At 39.2% G+C, this 20,568-nt stretch overlaps 1 protein-coding gene across 4 annotated transcripts in view; it reads left to right on the top strand.

The window, feature by feature from the left end:
• The window catches only part of mcc (MCC regulator of WNT signaling pathway), a 109,484-nt gene that overhangs the window by 8,055 nt on the left and 80,861 nt on the right, over positions 1–20,568 (top strand). For all 4 annotated transcript variants that reach the window (XM_058382813.1, XM_058382812.1, XM_058382809.1 and 1 more), the window contains exons 2-4: positions 2,211–2,350; positions 15,715–15,851; positions 18,459–18,622. In XM_058382813.1, the coding sequence (XP_058238796.1) occupies positions 2,211–2,350; positions 15,715–15,851; positions 18,459–18,622 (441 nt within the window). The remainder of the gene's footprint in view (positions 1–2,210; positions 2,351–15,714; positions 15,852–18,458; positions 18,623–20,568) is intronic.

The following is a 20,568-nucleotide window of genomic DNA, read 5'->3' as shown; positions in this document are numbered from 1 at the left end:
CAGGAGATCAGCCCCCTTGAGCATGCTGCAGCTCTTGGCATGCATTACTTTTGTGTTCTGAAGTGTCTATTTACGTTGCCATGTGCATTTTTTTTTGGTTCTTTTCATTGGGTGTCTCCGTAGTTATGATTACTTTCCCTTGTTTTCAGTTTGCCCCTTGATTAGATTGATTAGCCATTGTGTTGCTTTGTTTATTGTGAAGTATACGCTCAGTGTCAAGTACCTGTTGATACCAAGTCTTATATTCTTGTGTTTATGGTAACTACTTTTTTGGTTCCTCGTCTATGGTCACAAATTGCCAATGCCACATATTTCCTGTGTTTAAAAAGGTACCTCCACTCAACTCTGCATCCATTTATATAATGAAATCTGGTTCAGTGGAAACATTGGAAACAGATTTTCACACTCGTAGTTTAGTTTTTCACTGGAACTAAGTGGCCAAGCCCAACCCCTGAAAAAACACCCCACACAATAATCCCCCCTCCACCAAACACTTGGCACATTGCAGTCAGGCATGAGTTGCTGTTGTTCCTAATTGCTTCCACTTTGTTATAATACCACTAACAGTTGTCCGTGGAATATTTAGTAGTGAGGAAATTTCACGAATGGACTTGTTGCACAGGTGGCAACCTATCACATTACCATGCTTGAATTCACTGATTCAAAGATTTCAAAGCAGACTGGGATTTCAAGCTGTTTTGATGAAACACAAAGAAACGGGCAATGTTGAGGACCATAGATAAATGGGAAAATGTCTAGCAGTGCCATCAGCAAAGGACTCTCAGAAACCAGTGAGACCCAGGTACACCTATCTACTGTCTGCAGAAGTCAGGCCAGAAGTGGTTTTCATGGAATAATTGTGGCCAAAAAGCCATACCTCTGATGTGGAAAAAAGGCCAAGCTATGCATGAAAACATCGGAATTGGGGTGCAGAATAATGGTAGCAAGTGCTCTGGACTGATGAGTTAACATTTGAAATATTTGGCTGTAGTAGGAGGCAAGTAGTTCGCCGAAGGTATGGGAAGCAGTACAATAATGAGTGTCTGCAGGCAACAGTGAAGCGTGGTAGCAGTTCCTTGCAAGATGGGCTGCATTTCTGCAAATGGAGTTGGAGATTTGGTCAGGATTAATGGTGTCCTCAGTGCTGAGAAATACAGGCAGATACTTATCCATCATGCAGTACCATTAGGGAAGTGTCTGATTGGCCCCAAATTTGTTCTGCAGCAGGCCAACAACCCCAAATATACAGCCAATGTCTTTAAGAACTGTCTTCAGTGTAGAAAAGAACAAGGAGTCCCAGAATTGATGGTTTGGCTCCCACAGAGCACTTATCTTAATATCATTGAGTCTGTTTGGGTTTATATGAAGAAGCAAAAGGATTTGAGGCAGTCTACATGCACAGAAATTCCATGGTTAGTTCTCCAAGATGTTTGGAACAACCTACCTGCCGAGTTCCTTTAAAAACTGTCTGTGAGTGTAGCTAGAAGAATTGATGCTGCTTTGCAGGCAAAGGGTGGTCACACTTCTCTGTCTGTCTGTCCATCACATCACCAACAACTTCCACAGGCCAGGGGTAAAGATATGACAATCCACAGTTTGAAGATTTCAAGAGCAGAAATATAGACACCATACCAGAAGATGCAAACCACTCATCAATAGTAAGAATCAGAAAGCTAGAAGGCTAGATTTTCAAACAAACGCAGAGATGAACCACAAATTCTGTAACCAAGATTAAACTGCCTTTGAGGTTTCAGAGATTAGAGAGATTAGATCTGAATGATCTGTGTGTTCAACAGTTGGTGCTCTTAGTGTATCAAAGTCTATCATATCAAACTGAAATTATTAACTGTTCATTGATGGAGGCTTAAGTGTAAACTGTTCTTAGCCAACTCATTCTTTACACTGTCTGTACATCCACAGCCATCTTTGGGGTGACTGTATATCACCATTCACAATAGATTCAGACTACTGGTCTTCATAAAAGGCAGCCTAAGTCATGTCTATAGGCTGGTCATTAGGGGTTTACAGCTGGTGAGGGTGCTGAAAAATGGCACATCACTCATGGAGAAGGCACTACTACACATCATACCCTTCATGATATGGATATGATCTATGTTAACTGTATGATGCTGTATTTAACATTTGTTTCAATCTATTATTGTTTGTTGACTGTATACAAATAAATTGTTAAAATGTATTTGTGTGTGCAGTGTGAGCGGTCTCATTTCCTGCGGGACAATGAGGAGGTGCAGGAGCACTCACTGCAATATGAGGAGAGGATAGCTGAGCTCCACAGCATCATTGCTGAACTCAACGAGAGGATTGGCCTGCTGCAGTGCACCACAATCAGGTCTGTCCTCCTTAAAAGAATACTTCAGCATTTAACTTTACTTTTTATCTAGTAAACTAGTAGTGTGTATGCAGTTACCATAAAAAGGACTTACAAAAAAATGCCACATTTTGGGCCCCATGGCACTGGAGGAACTGGCACTCATTCAGGGCTATCTCTTATGAAAAAAATGTTTAGTCCTTGAGATAAGCAGTGTCTTTGATTAAAATGCTGTCTCCTTCATTTATCAGACATGAGTGCTGTTTAATACAGAGCTGGGGTAGAAGACTGCATTTAAGTCCAAGGTCAGAATCATATGGACCTGAAAAACTGTTCCCTTTCGAGGGAACTCGACGCTGCATCATGGCTGACATTATGGGAACGCTCTAACTCTTTGTGGAAGTTGTGTCTGTAGCTCTGTGTGAAATCATGCAGATTTATCGGCTCAGGTAGGTCATGTGATGAATCATAGTGCTCCAGCAAGAACATAAAAGGGCATCTACGTCAGATTACTCCAGCTTCATTGTCTTCAGAAAATGATCTGAGTATGTTTGTGTCAATTGTTTGTCCTGTCTGCCTAGACTAGGGAAATAGAAGTGTAAGAAAAATAAAACGATGAGTGTGTGGATCACATTTATTAATCAAAGCAGATTTGAAACTGACGTCATTCTGAGTAATGTTAGGATTACCACTGAAAGTTTTGAATACCTCCAATAATCGCTCTGAAAATACCATCGGGTGCTCACCTTTCCTCATATGTACATCAGATATTCTATCCCAATTAACTGACATCACCCCTAGGACTTCAAGTAGTGCCTGTTTCCTTTCTAACTTATTGGCAGTTCTGGTCTTCACTTTCTGATTTAAGGCTCCAGACAGAGTCTCGGGCAAACACACCGTTAACACAATGCATGCATCACCATCTGTAAGTTTGTAAACATCCACATATTGCTCCAAGTTTTTTAGAAAATCCAGTGGATCTTGTTTGGCAGGATCAAATTTTCCAATGCTCTTTATCACAGGTTCTAGCTCACTGGGATTAAACCCTCTGACCATAGAAGAGGTCATTGGTACCTCCCCTCCTTCACTAGCATGCATCTTTGTGGTAGCATGAATTGGTGCCATGGGAAATCTAATTGTACAGTCAGAGTACTGACTACTGACCGACCGAGAATCTCTTTCTGAATTCACATCACCATCTTCATGCAAATCTGTCATTTCTGGAACTTGGTTACACAACGTGCCATTTTTAATCAGAAATTGACAAGCAATCTTTGCTTCCTCCAATTCATTGGACAATGTGTCCACAGATGATATAAGCATATTATTGTTAGTTCTAAGAAGGGTAAGGTCATTCTGCATCCTGACCTTTTCCTCTTTCCAGAACGTTTCAGTAGCCTGGAAATGTCTTTTAGAAATTAACCCATCATCCAGTCTAGACTGAAGTTGCTCATTTTCAGCTTTTAACGCATCTAAAGTCTTTCTAGTTACTTTGTATGTGGCAAGAACTACTTGAAGCGCATTGGCAATTTTTCCTTTTTTGTTCCTAGGCATTTTTCGAATTTGGCCATAGCCCACTCATATGGCTTATCAACAATGTTCTCGATTCCATCGAACATTCCCTGAGAGCCGTGCTTAGTGATGTATTTAACAATCAGCTCTTCCATTTTCACAATCTTATTAAATTAATGAATTTAGCATATACAACTTTATCGACTAAACGTTATCTAGTTACTTTAAGATACCTGTTAGTCTATTTATTCACAGCTCCAGTACTTCGGACGCAAATTGAATAAACCAGCCACAATACGTCGGGCTTTAGAACTCGAAAGTCTCACTGCCTCGGACACAGCCACACCCCGTCGGGCCTCACATCCAACTACAGTAACACTCACAGCTCACAAACAACACTCGCAAACAACATTCACAAACAACAACACTCACAAACAGTTTAAAATGTAACACCGTCAAAACCACACTACGTCTGGTTTTGTGTTATATTTTAAAACAGTCAACTTAGCCGCAGTACTTTGGGCATAAACTTAAGTTTAAAACACTGTCACAGCACGTCGGACAAAACCACACTACTTCGGGTTATTGTTTTAAACTTCACAGAGCCTCGGTGCGTCGGGCTTAATACAGTTTCACTTATTTTAGAAACTATCTAGTTATATTTCTGCCGCCACACTGCGTCGGGCTGATTCACTTACTTTAGAATCTAAACAGAATTATAACAACCACACAACAAGTTACTTTAAACAGTTTAAAATGTAACACCGTCACAGCACGTCGGACAAAACCACACTACTTCGGGTTATTGTTTTAAACTTCACAGAGCCTCGGTGTGTCTGGCTTAATACACGATCACCGGTTTCACTTTCTAGTTATAATCCAGCCACCACACTGCGTCGGGCTACAGAATTATAACAACTACACAAGTTTCAGTTACTTTAGAAACCTTTACACTTAAGCACTTTGCTTCAGTTACTTTAGAAACAACGATTCCAATACAACTCTGTCACCTCACTGCGTCGGGTTAATTCAGTTCCGTTAGAATCTCAAACAGAAATGTATAGAATAGGCTCCTCCTGCTTCTGCTCAGTAACTCTACTCTAATTTCTATTCTACCCTTAACTTTTCTTTTCTAGATTTTTTTAAACGAGGGGTTTCCTAAATAAAACAGTGTAAAAGAAGAAAAAATGTTTTTCTTACCTTTCCCCTCTTTTTGGAAATCCCGTGTTGGGTGGCTCGCCAATGTAAGAAAAATAAAACGATGAGGGCGTCGAAGATCTTAACGAAGAAGTTTATTGCAGCGTCGCAGTGACAAAATACATAAAGTACTTTGGGTTCATCGGAGTCAAAAAGAACGCAGGACAAATCCTGCTCAAACCTCTTATACAGTGTTTCCCGTCTGTAATTTAAATGAGTTTCACTTTAAATGTAAATCAGTGTAAGAAACGAGTATTCCCCAAATGGCTGGATGATACTGTCGTCTAGCCAGATGTCCTTAAATGGTAATCATGGTCACATACATCTTGGCTAGGTATCGTTCTAGGTGTTATCACCCAAATGGTCGGGCAATACTAAATGGTAATCATGGTCACGTATACCCTTTGTTCTGGGACGCTTCTTGATGTCCTGCTGCCGCTCCCAGACTAATAATTAATTGGATTAAGTGTTCTAAATGTTTGGTAAGGCTTCTTAAAGCCAATGTAAAATACCAAAATAGATAAACTGGTTTGAATTAAAGATATTTCTATATGATATGTAAGCCTTTTTTGGGAATGAGCTCTTTCAGATGTGTACTGTGGAGTGGAATCTGGGTTGAGGCAGTCTGTAGTTTTTTACTGAAGATATATTATATTTCTATATTACGCTTTGGGGGATGACTCACACTTTTTCTGCGTTGTTTGTTTGATACAGGAGTGTGCACATGTGGCTCTTTCCTGTTTTCTCCAGCCAAGTGCCTGTACCTCATAGCTTGGGTCCCGCATCTGCTGAGACAGTGTGGCGACTTAGATCCTGGGTCTCGCAGGTCAGGTTAGCAGAGATGTAACAAAAGATGGGTGATCATTCTTGTCCTCTCTTGTGACTAGGATTTCTTCACTTAGGCTCTGGGAGCTCGCTTTGTGATTTCTCCCAACCCAAACAAAGAATTATTATCTTCATCGGACTCTGGGGTGCTTGATGTGGGTGATGATGAGTGGTATGCCACTGAATTGCTTCCCGAGAGAAAACAATCAGTGGCATTCGTGCTGTTTCACGCTGGTTTGTGCACTGTTGCTAAGCTCATTTCATGCTCAGCCAAGCGCCTGCACCTCGTTGCTACCGCATTCTGGATTCAAAAAGCTCCTTGAGGTGATTACATGTGCTGTTATTAAGCTTAGCTTAGTTTGGCCTGATAAAAAAGGTTAGTGCTGTCTGCTCTGAGCTTGATGACCGCTACCCTCATGCAGGCATCTACCATTTTTTCCTTAGATCTCCACACTGGGGTGTCAAGGATGTGGAATATTTAAATACATTATTAGGCCACAGTTATTCTGCTATTGTGGGCCTAGATAAACATGGGTATTTGGCAGTGCCTAGGGTTGAAGAGATGCTTGCGAGCAATCTCTCCCCTTCATTGGCTGCATAGAGAAATTCTGTGCTCCCACTGAAGCTGGAGTAATGTGACTTTGATGCCCTTTAATGGTCTTGCTGGTGCACTTGATAAATTGCCATGATAAATTGTCATGATTTCATACAGAGCTTCAGACACAACTTCCACAAAGATTCAAGAAGCTTTATTGTCATTTCAACCACATATAGCTGACGCAGTACATAGTGAAATGAAACAACGTTTCTCCAGGACCTGGTGCTACATAAACATACAAGAACAAAGAGTTCAACACAAAAAAACAGCAACACAGAGCTAGGACAGAAGTTTGTGTTAGCCACGTAAAGTGCACAGTGTGCAGCTAGGTGCAAACAGAGCATAGACAAGACAGTGCAAAAGACAACACAAAAAACACAGGACAATTAGTGCCGAAAAAGAAAGAAAAGAACGTGTAATTGAATTTAAGTGAAATAAAATAAGATAAAATGAAATGATGTAAAAAAATATTGTGCAAAAATACAACAGCAGCGGTTGAGGTAGTGCACAAAGAAACATCTCGCAGTTATTTGAAATCTTCTAGTTTGTAATCTATTTAATATGCATCCAGATATCCTTCATTTTCCTTGCCATGAGCTTTCTATTAGTTGATGGTGACAACGCAAAAGATTGGGGCTGTGGTACACATGAAGAGGCACCTAGTCATCACCATTCCTCTTGAAACTTTTCGTGAAGGCCAATTTTTTTTTTTTTTTTTAAAATCCCTGGAGACCCAATATCTGTAGCTTTGCTCCATTTGTAGAGACTTCTGCTTGGTCTTAAAGCCTTTTTATATGAACAGAATTGTGGAACTACTTCGGTCAAAGAATGCTCTTAGAATTCAGCGTTTTGATGCCAAAAGTAGACTTTATTGAGAATCAACAAAGCCAATCTGGTCCATGGAGCACCTCCTAAACTCCTGAACCGTTTCAGAATGGTTGAATAACTTAGTGGAGTCATAATAACCAAAAGATCCCTAGTGATATTATCCACATGAGCTTTAAACGAAAGAACAGAGTCAATAATCACACCAAGATCTTTTTCTGCTGGACAAGATGAAACAGAAAGACTATCCAGATTTACTCTGTAATCAGAAAGCTTACTTCTGGCTGCATGTGGTCCTAGTACGACCACCTCTGTCTTCTCAGAGTTAAGCAGGAGGAAGTTAGTAAGCATCCGCTGTCTAATGTCTTTACACATTCTTGATTCTTAATAAGCTGGTGTCTCATCTGACTTATCTGAAACATTTAGTTGTGAGTCATCAGCATGACAGTGGAAGCTAATACCATGTTTATGAATAATTGCACCAAGGGGTAGCATATATAACGAGAAAAGCAGTGGGCCTAAGACAGAACCTTGTGGAACACTGAACATAACCTTGGTATGCATAGAGAAGTCACCATTTAGATCTACAAACTGATATCGACTAGTCAAATATGACCTGAGCCAGGAGAGGGCTGTTTCATTAACACCAACATGTTTTAGTCTATCAAGAAGAATAGTGTGGTCAGTGGTATCGAAAACTGCACTAAGATCGAGTAACACCGGTAGGAGACACAACCCTGATCAGAGGCCACTAACAGGGCATTTACCACTTTAACCAGTGCTGTCTCTGTGCTATGATAAGGGCTAAGTCCTGACTGATGCATTTCATGAATGTTATTCCTATGTAAGTGTGAATATAACTGCTGTGCTACAGCCTTTTCTAGGATCTTAGAGATAAAGGGGAGGTTTGATATTGGCCTATAGTTGGACAGCTGAGAAGTGGGTCGAGGTCAGGTTTTTTAATTAGGGGTTTGATAACTGCTAGTTTAAAAGATTTAGGCACATAGCCAGTGCTAAGGGAAGAATTTCTCATTTTTAGAAGGGGTTCGGTAGCTACTGGTAATATCTGTTTAAGGAAACATGTGGGTAAGGGATCTAGAATGTAGGTTGAAAGTTTTGAAGATGAAATTAGTGAAATTAGATCAGGCTCTTGAAGGGGAGCAAAGCATTCTAAGCACTGATCAGAAATAGTTATTATCTACAGGATTATATATTCAATATTTTGATTATTAATTAATAATCTGAATTTTTTGCCTGACTCTATGTAATCGGTCGCCTGATCAAGTTCTGCGGGGTCAGACAGAGAACCAATCATGGATAATAATTCTGGGAGACTAAATGTAAATGTACGCTTAATATGGTGACGTGGCAAATTGCGTATCTTGTGTCTAAGATGCATTTTAAATGAAACAAGTGATCTGAGATAGCTTCCGACTGTGGAAGAGTGACTTAGCCTGCTTGTCTGCTCCCTGACCCTGGCTCTGGATTGTCACAGATTAATTAGACCTTCTCTAAGACTATGTGATATGCCGCATTGGGATGGGGCCAGAGCAAATTACACCATCGGACATCGCCTTCACTAATTTATACACCTCCACAATATTACTCTTAAAACACAAAATACAAAACCACTTATCAGCAGTAAGAATCTGAAGGCCAGATTGGTATTCACAAAGAAATGCAGTGATGATGAGCCACAGAAGATCTGGAACCAAGATCACTCACTGTAAAAATGTTTGAAAGGCTACAGTGTGGAGAAAGAAAAGAACTGCTTATGATCAGAAACATATTTGTTCATTGGTCAATTCTGGCAGAGGTAGTGTCATGGCTTGGACTTGAATGGACACTTCCGAAATGGGATCACAAATTTTTTATTGATGATGTAAATTATGATGATAGGAGCAGAATGAATTCAGAAGGCTTCAGAAACATTCAGTTTGCCAATTTACAGAGAGAAGCATCCAAGCTTATTGGGAAGAACTTCACCAGACAAGTATCTGTTCCAATCTTTCTGCTTCTGCAAATGTCCAACGTTAGCACTTCTAGATATAGATGTCAATTAAATAACTATCAATGAATAGATATCAATTATATCTTTTGACCTTAAAACATTATTAGTCTTGCCATTCCAGTATTTTCAGGGAAGACCGTGTATCTGTGTATGCTGTGCAATGAATCTAACACAGCACCAAATGACAGTTCCCAAGGTTCCAAGGTTCTTGTGCTCAGTGGTTGTTGTTGACAATCCATGGCTTGGGGAAAAGTCTAATGACTTTTCATCACTTGGGTTCGTATCCAGAAGGCTGTCCTCCCAATCATACCACTCCAAGTATCTACATCATTCCCATTTAGGCCATAAGGTGAACTAGGAAAAAGTGGATAGAAAGTGATTTTCGTTCCCACTCCTGGGCACTACTTTTTAAATGAATTTCTGGATAGACAACACCCTTATGGATTTTATGTTAAAAGTTCTCCACAAAAAATCCTGCAGTTTTTTGTCAGGATGCATAAATGTATAAAATTGTGAATTCATAAAAAACGAAAATCTTATTCTGCTAATTTAGCCTGTAACTTTATTATTATGCCTCGCAGCAACACAAAATATATGTCAAACTCACATTTACATGTGCCTACACATTTGAGACAAGTATTGGTACATTAGTCTACGGAAGTGTGAATAAAGAGCATGAAATGGGGCAAATTTATACAAAACGGAATTCAACTTCACAGATTGGCATCAAACAAAATTGAACATAGAAATTTTTATTTAAAAAAAAAGTGACGTTTTATACATCAAAATTTTCAGTAGGCACTGAGTAATCAGAGAAAAGTAAAAATAAAAACACTCTTTGGGCCAAGTTGAGTGAAATGACTCAAAATTCTGCCCTGCTGCCCTGATTTTTCAATAATGCCAAAATTTTACAATTTTACAGCAGATTCATTACTGCTCCAATGAACCTGAAATATGACCCAGCTCAACATTCCTCATCACTAACATCTCTATCACTATCATCAGAGCCATCATCCCACATAGTTCTTTCCTCTGTTTCAAATTCAAATTTTATTGGTCACATACGAAATCATACACAGTACGACATGTAGTGAAATGCTTTTTACGACTGTCTTACACAAAAAGAGAGTAAAAAAAAGAAAAATTTAAAGTGTGGAAAGTCAAGTGTCAGATCAGATATGCATATGCAAATATATATATATATATATTAGAGAGAGAGAGAGAGAGAGATATGTATATAATATAAATATATATATGTAGTATCAACAGCAGTAAATATAAATATGAAAAATAAAAATAAAAATAATAATAGTAGTATAGTATATAAAACTGTTATAAAATCTAAATATAAAAAAACAAATATAAAAACAAAAATATAATACACTAATATAATACAGTACAATGGTCAACTTTAAAATGGTGTAGCAAAAGAATACAGTATGTACAGTGTGCATATGTAAGATAAATATATAAATATATATGTAGATGTCTAGGCAAGTATAAATGTCCAGTTGAACAGGGTGTAAAGTGTAGGTGCAGTGTGCACACAAGATGTACAGGAAAGATGTACAGTGAGAGTATTATTGTGTGTACAGAGTAGTGCAGAGTACGAAGTAGTGCAATTATTGCATGTGCAACAATCAGCTGAGGTAGAATGTCATGTCATGTGGGAGTATGTCCAGAAAGTCCAGATTCTAGGTGTTCTGGTTGTGGGCCTGAATGGCCTGCGGGAAGAAGCTTCTCCTCATTCTCTCTGTGTTCGCCTTCAAGGAACGGAAACGTTTCCCTGACCACAACAGAGAGAAGAGTCCATTGTTGGGATGGCTGAGGTCCTTCATTATCTTCCTGGCTTTGGTCCAGCACCACTTGCTGTATATAGTGTCCAGGTCAGGAAGCTCGGTGCGGATGGTACGCTCGGCTGATCGCACCACCCTCTGGAGAGCTTGCCTGTCCTGTTTGGTGCTGTTCCCAAACCAGGCTGTGATACTTGTAGCGTCTCCAGGTCGGCTCACTTGCTCATGGGGTCCGTTGCATCCTTCTCAAAAACTCTTTTTCAATTAACTATTACACAGCTCACAACTGAGCTATCACTACTTATAGTCATTTCATTATACCTCAACTGACATGCTGTAACTCATGGGAGCCAGGCTCTGGGATGTCTGATGGCTCTGGATAACCAATGACCCCCCAATGAGACTGGAGACAAAGGAGGAATCCTGCCTCCATGAATGTTGGAGTTCTGCAGACCATCAGTACTGATAGCCCAGCTTCACACCTCTGGAACTTCCCATCAACTTGTAACCTTAACATGCAAATCACCCTGCGCCTAGCAGTTTTGCTGCTGTTAAAAGTCAACAAGAATTCCCTAATCTAAACCAAATCAATGCCTTGACCGGGGGATGACCAAAGTTCTGACTGAAGACACACACACACACACACATGTACACACAAACACGCACACACCCAAAGCGTCTGGAAACGCTCATCCTGACCCCCACACGCACACACATAAGGAGAGTTCCTTGATTCAAGTTTCAATAAAACAATAGTAAAACCCTACCTGACCCATGCCTAACACACCTGTATATGTATTCCCCTTTTGCCTTTATATTTTTATGGTTGTATTACCACTCATGACCTGTTGTTCTGTGTTTTTCATGAAACAGAACCATGTTTTATAAGATAAGAATGTATGTTTTAATTGCTTATACCCAGTTTCCTTTCCTCTCATACTGTTTCTTTCATGTCTACTATCAAAATGATCCGCTTTTACTTTTATAAGCAATAGTGTCTGCCATATGGTCATCCAAGTACATAATATGAGCCTACGATACTTTTAATTAAATCTTTATCCATTCCTGACTTCATCATAAAGTATGCAAATGAGTGACGGAGCGGAGACAAAGAAACTTTTCCCTCCAAAAGTTTCAGGTATTGGATTGGTCACTCTGAAAAACTGGGCGCAACCAAGGGATCAATAAAAACCCTAAGCACCCATCTATCGTAGCTTTTGGCTTTTTAGCTTTTTGGCTTTTTTTTAGCTTTGGCTTTTTGCTCAGCTTTTTGCTCTGCTCAGCTCGGCTTGGCCCCATGGGGGCCAACCCCCTCTTCACTCTGCGGTCGGGGGGGCCCCCGTGCACCTTTTCCTCCCGGCACGACCTCTTCTATCGTCGCCCGACTCGACGCCGATCTTTCTTCGGGACAAGACTTTCACTTTCTCTTGAGACTTTGCCGGCAGCTTCAATCGAGGAACTTTGCACCACCGAAACCTTTTTCGTTCCAGCAGAATCTCTTGCTTGCTCCGAGGACTTTGAATCTCCGAATCTCCTTGATCCACTACATCAGGACGCTTGTCAACAAACCAGTGCAAGTAAAAGCTACTAATTATTTTAGATCCGCAATTTTAAGCTGAAGCCCCTTTATTAAGGCGAATCCTAATTACCTTGACGATTCTCACACGTGGTACCTAAAACTCGATCTGAAACTTGCCATATTTGATCTCTTCTGTTTCCTTATCTCTTTCTCTCTCTCACTCTCTCTCTCTCGCTCGCTCTGATTTCTTCCGTATTCTCTTCCTTAATCTCAATCTCTCTTCGCCTACTTATCCCCTCTCTATAATCCTTACCCTGTCTTTTATGTATGTGTGTCGTAGTTAGTATGTGTTGTGTGTTTTTGTTTTATTAAATGCATTTTATTCACAAGTGATTGTCTCTGTGCTTTGCTCACAATTTCGGGGTCCCTGAACATTGCTCTTGCTACGTGCTAAATTAAAACTAGTACTTTATAAAGTAGTTATTCTTTCTTGGCCAGGAAGATAACTTTCCCTGGAATTAATGCATAATTATACTGTCTGTTCGCTGGACGAACAAATCAAATAATTGTGTTATTGATTCTCTGACAGTTAGTTCTAAGAACCCCCATTTGAATATTTATAATTAATTATAACTATAGTTATAATTACACTTAAATATTTAAATGTTGAGCTAGATTCGCTACATACTTCCCGTCAGGATGCTCTCAATGGTGCAGGTGTAGAATGTCTTTAGCACCTTTGAGGGCAGTTTAAAGTCCTTCAGGCGTCTGAGATGATAAAGACGCTGCCGGGCCTTCTTCACCAGGGTGTTAACGTGACAGGACCATGTCAGGTCTTGCGTGATGTAAACACCTAGGTACCAGAAACTGTCCATTCTCCACCGGTGTCCCGTCGATAGTGAGGGGCTGGTAATTCCTCTCCTGCTTTGTGCTAAAGTCCACTATCAGCTCCTTAGTCTTGCTGACGTTCAGGAGGAGACTGTTGACCTGGCACCATGTCTGCAGGTTTCTAATATTCCTATATTTTAATATTTAGATTTTTAAAATTCCTGGGAAACATTGGCACAATTGTGGCACCGACATAAATCTGTACAAGACAATTTTGCAGACATACAGGAACATCTTCCAGTCTCACATTTGCTTTGTTTGCAACTGCAGTGGACAACCTGCAACACACTTTCGGGGGCCAGATTTCTAGTAATCCAGGTCACTGTTAACTCCCCATCCTCGAGGTGCCATCCATTGCCAACAGGTGAAGGGGCACACATTATACCTTTAAGAGAATGTCTCATTATGGCTGCTTGGTAGTTTGCCCTTTTGCAGTGTTGGTACAGGGCATCACTTGTTGGAGGCATGGATCGTTCTGGCAAAGCTAACGATGCCATGCAGAATGCTTTGTATCTTGCATCGTTCACACTTTTGGCACATGGCTGGCCATATAGGTGACACACATATTTGCAAAGTACTTCAAAGGTAGACTGGTCCAAGTTAAAACTGCTACCCAGATTTCTAAATGCAGTCAAGTATTCCTCTTTCTCACAAGCAACAGAAAATGACTTTTTTTTTTCCTTTGCCATAAAAAGCACTTGTAGAGTCTCAGCCAGAGAAGGTATGGATACCAATAAGTGCCAAACATACACTTGTGCCAAGAGCTGAAGACACCTTAGATAAGTCAATGATCCTTGTTTTGTTGCCAACCCCAGTGAAAAAATACAATCTACTGGTAAATGGTAAATCTGGCTGCAGACTTAATGCAATCACTGCCACATCAGTATCAGGGCACAAGAATGCTAGTGTCTTCCTTCATCTCAGCTGCTTTCAGCAACTGGCCTGCAAATAAAACACAAAGATAGATATAGTGATGTTCAATATTAATATATACTAAATAATAAATTAAGTGAAGACTTTTAAACAATTCTGACAGTTCATGCAGTATTTGTATGCAAAACAATCTGACTCTGACTCTGTACAATAAATATTAGTATTTGAAAGTTAGTTGAAATGGTTCTCAGCATATGACCTATAACTTCAAAGTTCAAACCTGTGCTTGTGTGTGTACTTTGCTTTTACTTACCTGCTGACAACGTTTCTGCTTGTGAAAGATGGTCCTTTTGTCGTTTGGCTTTTGTCGTTCCAACCTAATTGGTCTAGTGGGAGGCACGTGATGAAGCCGCATCACTACCAAGCAAAAAAATTACGCAAGGATGGAACTATTGCCAACTTTGAACACTTATAAAAATAAACTGCAGGATTACAGACGGAGAACTTTTATTTTTACATTCTTAACCAATAGATCTTTTTATTGGAATGAAAAGAGTTTAGTGCTCCATATATGGGAACGGAATGAAACGAAAAGCTGCTTCACCTTATGGCCTAATTATGAGTTTTGAAGTCACACAGGAGCACTATGTAGTCAGTAAGAGGTGCAATCTCATGCACCAGCTCACATTCTCCAGGAATTCTGAGTATGCTAACTGCTATTTGGTGCATATGCACAAACAACATTTACTTCCTTTCTGAGACCAGATATCTCAAAGAGGAATCCCTCTTGTCTACTATGGCAACTAAAATACGCAATCCCATTCTCCACAACAAAGTGTCAGTCTGTATGTTTACCATTGGAGCTTTGGCTGAATAATTTTAGTATTGGATTGTCCACTTTTGCTTAACTAATTTATTAACTAACCTGGCGTGAGCAAAAGATATCTGTGCCTGGACATGGACTTTTTGTGGATTGAATTATTTTGTTCTTGACTTCTGGCAACAGGGTCTATTATAATAAAAATTATTTATAATAATACATTCAGACCATGGTATATAAAGCAAAGGTTGACAGGCAATTGATACCCCCTACACTTTTATTATTAATATATTTGTTTGTCTGTGAGATAATGTGAAGGTGGCAGGCCAGTGTGCTTGTCAGGCACTGTTTTGTACCAAATTGTAGTCTTTTTCATGTACAGCTTTCAAATTTCAGAACACATATCTTTTCAAAAGAGATAAATTAGTCTAATGGACAGCTAAAAGAAAACAAATTATTTTTGATCTTTTGTATGTAGTAATGCTACATTTGTAATTACTTCTCTCTCTCTCTCTCTCCTTCAGAGAAGATTGTGAATTTTCAGAGTTGCATTCCGAGCTCAACCACAGTCAGCAGGAAGCCACTGAAGATGTGGACCAGGACCAAGTGTCTTGTCTCTCTTTACTTGAAAACCAGTCAGTGCTGGTCACTGCAGACATGGGTAAGGAGTCCCACAAAGATGCATGTATGGAGTTACCGATTCTCAAATCTTATGTGCAGCTAATGTGCAGTAATTACATTGTAAAGATAAACTGTTTGGAAGATGACGGTTTTCACAATATCATCAATATTAGTTTGATTGAAGAGAATTCTAACCCAGGGAGTTTACTGCATAATCTAATCTTTCTAATCTTCCTTGCTGTAGTGATTGGTTCAGTGTTGGCTGAATACAGTCTTATGCAAAAGTTTAGCTTTAGCAAAAGCACCCCTTGATAAATAACAGATTTTGGTGATTTTTTAATTGAAAAGATGTTAACACAGTCTCTCTTGGAAATGGAAAAAATGCGCAATATTTTCAGCAAACATTGATGCATAGTTACTTCTTATGCCATAAATTGAAGAAAAATAAAAGATAAAAACATTATTATGGCACTGTGCAAAAGTTTGGGCACTCTAAGAGTTCCAGAGTCTCAGATTCTTTTTACAAGGTTTCAGACCTTAATCAGCTCGTTAGATCTGATGCATGGCAACAGCTGTCATTAGTAAATGCCAATTTCAAAGCTTTACAAATACTTTGACTCTTCAAACCTTGTGCACACACTTGGGGACACTCAACAACCATGGGTTCCTCTAAGCAGCTGTGTAAGACTCTGAAAATGAAAGTTATTGATGCCCATAATGCAGGAGAAGGCTACAAGAAGATAGCAAAGCATTGTCAGCTTGCAGTTTCCATAGTGAGAAATGTAATTAAGAGATGGCAGTTCAGGGGAACTGTGGAGGTCAAGATGAGATCTGGAAGACCAAGAAAACTCTAGGAGAGAACTGCTCGTATGCTGGTCAGAAAGACAAATCAAAACCCCCATTTGACTGCAAAAAACCTGCAGGAAGCTTTAGCAGACTCAGGAGTGGTGGTGCACCGATCCACTGTGCAGTGATGCTTGCACAGACAAGACCTTCATGGAAGAGTCAGCAGAAGAAAACCTTACCTGCGTCCCCATAATAAAATCCAACGTCAGAAGTATGCAACAGAACATCTACAGAAGCCTGATGCGTTTTGGAAACGAGTGCTGTGGACTGATGAAGTTAAAATAGAACTCTTTAGCCATAATCAGCAAAGGCATGTTTGGAGAAAAAAAGGAGCAGCATTTCATGAAAAGAACACCTTGCCAACTATTCAGCATGGGGGTGGATCTATCATGCTTTGGGGTTGTGTTGCAGCCAGTGGCACAGGAAACATTGCACGGGTGGAGGGAAGAATGGATTCCACTAAATACCAGCAAATTCTTGAAATTCTTGAAGCAAACATCACACCATCTGTAAAAAAGCTGAAGCTGAAAAGAGGATGGCTTCTACAAAAGGACAATGATCCTAAACATACCTCGAAATCCACTATGGAATACCTAAAGAGACGCAAGCTGAAGGTTTTGGAATGGCCATCACAGTCCCCTGATTTAAACATCATTGAAAATTTGTGGGTAGATCTTAAAAGTGCTGTGCATGCAAGATGACCAAAGAATATTACAGAACTAGAAGCCTTTTGCAAGGAAGAATGGGAGAAAATCCCAAGTACAAGAATTGAAAGACTTTTAGCTGGCTATAAAAAGCGTTTGCAAGCTGTGATATCTGCCAGAGGAGGTGTTACTAAGTACTGATTATGTAGGGTGCCCAAACTTTTGCACAGTGCCACAATAATGTTTTTATTTTTTATCTTTGTTCAATTTATGGCATAAGAAGTAACTATGCATCAGTGTTTGCTGAAAATATTGTGCATTTTTTCCATTTCCAAGAGAGACTGTGTTAACATCTTTTCAATTAAAAAATCACCAAAATCTGTTAATCAAGGGGTGCCTAAACTTTTGCATAAGACTGTATATCTGTCAGCAGATAGGAAGAAGATGTTGTGCTACAGAATTACATATTTTGTTAATCACAGCATCCTTTTGGACTTTTAATTACATTGTGCATTATTAAGCACAGAGTGAATATTAGCAGTAGAGTTATGTGTATCACATAAAATATAGGCGAAAATCATGAGGAGACTTTCTGATATTAACATGAAGCTTTTTATTTATTAACCTAGATACATAAAAAAATTCTCAATCTTTAACTTGTGTTCAACACAGAAATAATCTTTAAAACCTTCTAACATATAGTGTCTGGGATTAGGATATGGCTATATGGTCACAAGTAGGTCAGAATGCAACTTCCTATAAGCACTTCCTGTTCCAACAAATGTTGCAACATGTGTTTGACCGTTCTCCGGAGGGTAAGGAGAATCAGGGATGGCCTTGGTCCATGACAACCAAGTATCCGTCAATATGGGATCTGCCCAGATGCTTTCCTATATAAGTGTGGAGCAATGAAAATGACCATCTCACCCATGCCTGTAGCACACTCTGTCAAGCCCATGCAGCTAGGGCAAAAAAATGAGAATGACACAGTTCCGGGAGTTATGTTGAGAGGGACTGTGCTTCTACTGTGGCACACCCATCAAGTGGCACAGTATCTGTCACGATGAAAGACCAAAGTTCCTGAATGAATTAACTGAATGAATCCCCTATAATTGTGTGTATTGAATCCTCTGAACCATGTCCTGTTTTCTCATTAGATAACTGCAGTGATCTAAATTCAGAGTTGCAACGGGTGCTGATGGGCCTTGAGAGTGTGGTATGTGGCCGCAAGAAGAGTGCCTGCAGTCTCTCAGTGGCTGAGGTGGACAGGCACATTGAGCAGCTCACCACAGCCAGCCAGCACTGTGACCTTGCCATTAAGGTACAGCATATCTCTGGGAATATAATAGATTTGAATTTTTGTTTCCTTACAACACATGGTTGAAACTGGTGAACTATGATTGTTGAATTTATTTTGGTGTTATAATTTGTATTTAGTTATTTGCCCCTTCTGAAACATCATTAACAAAATGAATGTTACTAAATCAATGCTTAATAAAGTTGTTTCTTAGAGGGATAGTATTCATACAATTTGAGTTAATGACAGTAAATTTGGTTCATCACATTAATTTACCCAATTTGTGCCTGCTACAGACATGCATAGCCTCCACTATCTATAACCCATTCTCACTTACTGCCCACACCTCCAGTGGCACCTTGAGATCTGTATGGATAAATAATAAAGATTAGAACAGATTTAAGATTAGTCTTATATAAAGATTTGTCTGAACTACAAAGTGGGGGTAGGGTAGTAGCTCTGTAATTCTTTGAAAGATGCATATGAAAGGTCCAGTGTTCTTTGTTTTTGTGCAGTCAAGAAGTCAAGAAACTTGGGATACTCCAGTAAATCTCCAGTAAAAACTTTGCAGTTCAGACTGCAGCTTAGCAACAGTGGTGTGTATAATGTCACATGTTGCATCCTTGTCAGCTGAATGTGATTGCACAGTCACAAAAACTGCAATTACTACAAGAGTCACAACTGCAAATGTCTGGGTATGGAGACACTGTGGTCCAGAAAGACTGCATGCAACCATATTTCCAAGTTGGCACAAAATTCTACTCTCCCTGTACTTTTTCTGGGTCTGAATCAGTGCACACAACTCATCCATCTTATTTCCCAAAGGCTTGCCCATATAAAGCTACTGTGCATGAAAATTTTAAGTAATAATTTGTGCTTTTCTTTCAGATTATTGGCTCAATCTGTCCTAGTACATTTTTAATAGAATAACATGACAGAGAAATCTTTGGAAAAATTTGGATTACGCTGTCATCGTGGTAGGTTGTGCATAAGGCAAGGAATTTGTTATAAAATTTGTTTTACCTTCCCAGGTATTGTCTTTAGTACATTACACCACAATAAACATTTAGATTTAGATTAAAGATTTAGATAAAATTAGAATTTGAATTAGATTGACCTGCAGTGCTAATCTTGTCGAACAAAAGCTTGTCAATTCTAAGCTGGTGTTTTATCTGTGTAATTCCCTTTTTTTTTTGAAAAGCTGTGTTCACGGACTCAAGTTGGTAAAAATTGCCTTCAAATTTCTATAACTTTAGTAGTAGAAACTCAGTACGTTTTATTTTTTATTTTCACGAATGACCATCAACTCATCTAGACCATTTATTAAAATGTTGTAAATACATTTTACAGCTGAAGTTTTTAATGAGTCTGGCAATTAATGCACATTTTCAGTAAAATCATGTTGCAATGTAGTTATATATTTGGCATCACAGTTTCAAAGTTACAGTGAGTAACATAAACAATAACATTAACATCAAGTAAATGAATTGTTATTATTACAAAACACAAGTTGTCAGGTTTTGGCATTACAGTTCAAAGACATGTTTTAAGGTTTCACTTCATAACTGTGGTAGATTTAAAAAGCATGTCTCTATATGATGTCCTTGAAAGACAACTGCCTTCCAGAATTCATACATTCTAGGATCATTCCAGAGGCAAGAAGAAATTCTGGCATTTCTGACTTTTTTCCAATGTCATCAATGTTTTGTATTTAATTTGCTATAAAACACTATCTGGAAAATATTCGCAGAGAAGTTGTCTGCTACAGTTGTGACCTACGATTTTAATTTCATTAAAAAAAGTACTATCTTATAGTGTTAAATAATTACATATACACTACCAGTCAAAAGCTTGGACACACCTTCTAATTCCATGGTCTTTCATTCCCAATAATGTCCTTTGAACAGTTGATATTGAGATATGTTTGCTACTTATGCTCTGTAAAGCCTTCATAACGGCTCTAATCTGAG

The sequence above is a fragment of the Hemibagrus wyckioides genome, linkage group LG28 (assembly GCF_019097595.1).
Source record: "Hemibagrus wyckioides isolate EC202008001 linkage group LG28, SWU_Hwy_1.0, whole genome shotgun sequence".
In the NCBI taxonomy this organism is placed as follows: Eukaryota; Metazoa; Chordata; class Actinopteri; order Siluriformes; family Bagridae; genus Hemibagrus; species Hemibagrus wyckioides.
Note: the sequence above shows the minus strand (reverse complement) of the source record. Positions and strands in the feature narration are given on the sequence as shown.